The sequence below is a fragment of the Antechinus flavipes genome, chromosome 2 (genome assembly GCF_016432865.1).
Source record: "Antechinus flavipes isolate AdamAnt ecotype Samford, QLD, Australia chromosome 2, AdamAnt_v2, whole genome shotgun sequence".
Lineage (NCBI taxonomy): Eukaryota > Metazoa > Chordata > Mammalia > Dasyuromorphia > Dasyuridae > Antechinus > Antechinus flavipes.
Genome location: NC_067399.1, coordinates 415156987 through 415162449, shown reverse-complemented (window position 1 = coordinate 415162449; position 5463 = coordinate 415156987). Strand labels below are relative to the sequence as shown.

The window sequence follows — 5463 nt, the reverse complement described above, 5'->3', positions numbered from 1 at the left end:
AAATTTTGATAATTTCATTTCTTTTAAAACACTATAAACTCATTCTTTCCACTAATTTAAAGGGAAATTAGTTCCATCTAACATGAATTCATACAATACTATATATATGGATTATAAGAGTAGTGTATAGAAAGGAATACTGTGTTTGAAACCAGAAAGTCTAGCGTGAATTCTCAATTTGCTATTTGTAACAAAAAAAAGAAAATATATTCCCTGTCTCTTTTTTATATTTTTATTTTTTTGGTTCAGTTTTTTTTAAGAAAGATAGTATAATTAATAGAGCTGACCTTGGAATCAGGAAGACCTAATTTCAAACCCACCCTGTTTTATCAATCCATGGTGTGATGGAGGAAGTTATCTATTCTCTCTGTATTTGAGACTAGAAATGACAAACTTCTAATTCTTTGCCCCCAAAATTCTTGCATGTAGTCAGAATCAGATCAAAATGAAATTGGGAAAGGTTTAACAAAATAAATAAAAATACAATGCAACCTACACAATGTTAATTTATGGTTTACTTTTTTTTCCCTTTTTTTGGGGGGGGTATCATAAATTGGCATTAAAGTTCGAGAACAGGTTATTGGGGGTGGGGAGCAAATTTAGAACAGTTAAAGAGGGAGGGGAAGAGAAGAGAATAGGAGACCAGAGACCCTCATCTGTGTCTCTTCTGGCAGGGATTAATCCTGATTTCTGAGCCTTGGTTTAAAGCACACAATGAAACACACGATAAAGTGAAGTTTCATAGGATACAGTTTTAGGAAGACATCAAGGGGTGGTCAAAGTTATACATCCAACCAAAGGTGGGGCTCAATCTTCCACTGCCTTTTGCAAAACTGACACCTAGAAGTTGATAAGTACCATCTCACCCATTTCAGCTCTTAAGAAACATTTGGGGAGTTAAAGTCTCTGGGCTAAAGAATTTATATTACCTCTTTAACTTCTTGTACTTTGCTTCTAGTTTCTTTTCAGATGCATCCAGTTTATAGGCTGCTTGCTCAAGAACTGCTACTTGGTTTTTAATTAAAGTGATCTGATCCAGATAAGGCTGAAATGCTGCATATTTCTGCTTTTGGTTCTTTAGGTTTCTATTTAAGCTTACTGAAATATCTTTCATTTCTAGATATTTCAAAATGTTCAGTTTGTTCATTTTTTCCAGAAACTTATATTCTTCCCTCATGGTTGTCAGATTGCTGGTCAGATACATGGAAATCTTGGAGAACATGGCCTGGCACAGCCCAGAGATGTCCATCTTAAGAGGTTTTGTGGCTTTCACTACTGCATCATCTAGGCCTGGGAAGGGAGGAAGGAGAAAAAATGGAAGAAAGGATGGGGATGGCAGAGGGAAGAGAGGGGAAAGAAGAGGAGAGAAGAGAGGAAAGGAGGGAGAAGGAGAGGGAAAAAGGAAAGGGAAAAAGAGGAAGGAAAAGGGAGAAGAAGCAAAGGGAAACAACAGACCTAATCTGTCGTTTTCTTTTTTTTTTTTTTAATTTTTATTTAATAATTACTTTATATTGACACTCGTTTCTGTTCCAATTTTTTTTTCCCTCCCTCCCTCCACCCCCTCCCCTAGATGGCAAGCAGTCTTTTATATGTTGGATATGTTGCAGTATATCCTAGATACAATATATGTTTGCAGAACCGAACAGTTCTCTTGTTGCATAGGGAGAATTGGATTCAGAAGGTATAAATAACCCGGGAAGAAAAACAAAAATGCAGATAGTTCACATTCGTTTCCCAGTGTTCTTTCTTTGGGTGTAGCTGCTTTTGTCCGTCATTTATCAATTGAAACTCAGATCTCTTTGTCAAAGAAATCCCCTTCCATCAAAATATGTCCTCATACAATATCGTTGTCGAAGTGTATAATGATCTCCTGGTTCTGCTCATTTCACTCAGCATCAGTTCATGTAAGTCTCTCCAAGCCTCTCTGTATTCATCCTGCTGGTCATTTCTTACAGAACAATAATATTCCATAACATTCATATACCATAATTTACCCAGCCATTCTCCAATTGATGGGCATCCATTCATTTTCCAGTTTCTAGCCACTACAAACAGGGCTGCTACAAACATTTTGGCACATACAGGTCCCTTTCCCTTCTTTAGTATTTCTTTGGGATATAAGCCCAATGGAAACACTGCTGGATCAAAGGGTATGCACAATTTGATAATTTTTTGGGCATAATTCCAGATTGCTCTCCAGAATGGTTGGATTCGTTCACAACTCCACCAACAATGCAATAGTGTCCCAGTTTTCCCGCATCCCCTCCAACATTCATCATTATTTTTTCCTGTCATCTTAGCCAATCTGACAGGTGTGTAGTGGTATCTCAGAGTTGTCTTAATTTGCATTTCTCTGATCAATAATGATTTGGAACACTCTTTCATATGAGTGGTACTAGTTTCAATTTCATCCTCTGAAAATTGTCTGTTCATATCCTTTGACCATTTATCAATTGGAGAATGGCTTGATTTCTTATAAATTTGAGTCAGTTCTCTATATATTTTGGAAATGAGGCCTTTATCAGGACCTTTAACTGTGAAAATGTTTTCCCAGTTTGTTGCTTCCCTTCTAATCTTGTTTGCATTAGTTTTATTTGTACAAAGGCTTTTTAATTTGATGTAATCAAAATTTTCCATTTTGTGATCAGTAATGGTCTCTAGTTCATCTTTGGTCACAAATTTCTTTCTCCTCCACAAGTCTGAGAGATAAACTATTCTATGTTCCTCTAATTTATTTATAATCTGGTTCTTTATGCCTAGGTCATAGACCCATTTTGATCTTATCTTGGTATATGGTGTTAAGTGTGGGTCCATGCCTAATTTCTGCCATACTAATTTCCAATTATCCCAGCAGTTTTTATCAAATAATGAATTCTTTTCCCAGAAGTTAGGGGCTTTGGGTTTGTCAAACACTAGATTGCTATAATTGACTATTCTGTCTTGTAAACCTAGCCTTTTCCACTGATCCACTAATCTATTTCTTAGCCAATACCAAATGGTTTTGGTGACTGCTGCTTTATAATATAATTTTAGATCAGGTACAGCTAGGCCACCTTCATTTGATTTTTTTTTTTCATTAATTCCCTTGAGATTCTCGACTTTTTATTGTTCCATATGAATTTTGTTGTTATTTTTTCTAGATCAATAAAATATTTTCTTGGAAGTCTGATTGGTATAGCACTAAATAAATAGATTAGTTTAGGGAGTATTGTCATCTTTATTATGTTCGCTCGGCCTATCCAAGAGCACTTAATATTTTTCCAATTATTTAAGTCTGACTTTATTTGTGTGGAGACTTTTTTATAATTTTGCTCATATAATTCCTGACTTTCCATTGGTGGAAAGTTTTCCCTTTTCATTTTTGAGACTAACAATTTGATTTTCTTCTTTCCTTTTTCTAATCAAATTAATTAAAAGTTTATCTATTTTGTTTTTTTCCCATAAAACCAACTCTAACTTTTATTTATTAATTCAATAGTTTTCTTACTTTCAATTTTATTAATCTCTCCTTTTATTTTCAGAATTTCAAATTTGGTACGTAATTGGGATGTTTTAATTTGTTCTTTTTTTAGCTTTTTTAGTTGTAAGCCCAATTCATTAATTCTCTCTTTCCCTATTTTTTGCAAGTAAGCTTCTAGAGATGTAAAATTTCCTCTAATAACTACCTTGGCTGCATCCCACAAATTTTGGTATGTTGTCTTGTTATTCTCTTGGATGAAATTATTGATTGTGTCTGTGATTTATTGTTTCACCCACTCATTCTTTAGGATAAGATTATTTAGTTTCCAATTAATTTTTGGTCTATTTTTCCCCTAGCCATTTATTGCATGTAATTTCATTGCATCATGATTTTGAGGAAAATGTATTTATTATTTCTGCCTTTCTGAATTTTATTTTAAGGTTTTTATGCCTTAATACATGGTCAATTTTTATATAGTTTTCATGTATTGCCAAAAAAACAAAAAAAGTATATTCCTTTCTGTCTCCATTCAATTTTCTCCAAAGATCTATCATCCCTAACTTTTCTAGGATTCTATTTACCTCCTATTTTTCTTTCTTATTTAATTTGTGGTTGAATCTATATTTTGTTCTGAAAAAGCAAGGTTGAAATTCCTCACTAGTATAGTTTTGCTTGTCATTCTTCTTGCAGTTCTTTTAACTTCTTTTCTAAGAATTTGGATGCTATACCACTTGGTGCATATATATTTTGTATTGATATTACTTCATTACATATGGTACCCTTTAGGAAGATAATTTCCTTATCTCTCATTTTATCTCCAATTTCCTCTTTTTCTAGTATAATCCCCTTTCCACTTCTAATTTGTTTTTTATATCATCACAATAAAATCAAATTATACCAGTACTCTCTAAGTATACCCATAACAGAGATATAGTTCTCAAGAATTCTTTCCCTTTTACCTTTTTATGCTTCTCTTGAATTCCATATTTGGAGATCAATTTTTTTTTTTTGTTCAGCTCTGGTCTTTTCATAAGAAATAAATGAAATTCACCTATATCATTGAATGTCCATCTTCTTCCCTGAAAGATAATACTGGGTAGTTGGTTCTTGGCTGCAATCCAAGTCCCTTTATTTTTCAGAATATCAGATTCTTGCCCCCTCGATCCTTTAAGGTGGAAGTTGCTAAGTCCATGACAATCCTTATTGTGGCTACTTAGTATTTGAATTGTTTCTTTCTGGCTGCTTGCAATATTGTTTTCTTGGTCCAATAAGTCTGAAATTTAACTATGATATTCCTTGGAGTTTTCATTTTGGGGTCTTTTTCAGGAGGTGATTACTGAATTCTTTCAATGGCTATTTTACCCTCTGGTTCTAGGATATTCAGGCAGTTTTCCTTGATGATTTCCTGAAAAATGATGTCATGGTTTTCAGGAAGCCCAATAATACTTAGATTATTTATCCTAGATGTATTTTCCAGGTCATTTTTTTTTTTCCATTGAGGTATTTTACATTTTCTTCTATTTTTTTTCTTATCTTTTTCTTTCTTTTTTTTTTTTTGGTTTTGTGTCAATGATTCTTGAATTCTCATTGATTCATTCACTTCCATTTGTTCAATTCTCATTTTTAGTTAATTATTTTTTTCAGTTAGCTTTTTAATCTCCTTTTGCATTTGACCAATTAAACTTTTATATAAAGTATTTTGTTCATTGCATTTTTTTCTATTTCACAGATTTTGTTTTTCAATGAATTGCTTTCTTTTTCATATCTATTTTGTAAGGAATTAAATGCTTTTTCCACTTTATCAAATGTATTTTTAACAAGTTTTCTTCAGATAATTTCTGGTGTTTCTTTTCCATGCCCTCTTGCAAAGATCTATTTTCTTTCCCTATTTTTCTTCTCTTTTAAGATCCTTTTTGAATTCTTCCCAGAGAGACTTTGTCATCCTTTGGTCTTTATCAGGTGTTAATTTGCCATTAGGATCTTCAGGGTTTGAGGTCTATTCT

The 5463-nt window shown here is 33.1% G+C and overlaps 1 protein-coding gene across 1 annotated transcript; it reads right to left on the bottom strand.

Annotated features, from left to right (window-relative positions):
- Positions 1 to 925: 925 nt before the first annotated feature.
- LOC127550170 (biogenesis of lysosome-related organelles complex 1 subunit 2-like) lies at positions 926 to 1222 on the bottom strand. The gene has a single exon (XM_051978859.1). The coding sequence runs from the start codon at positions 1220 to 1222 to the stop codon at positions 926 to 928; it is 297 nt and encodes a 98-aa protein (XP_051834819.1).
- Positions 1223 to 5463: the final 4241 nt, after the last annotated feature.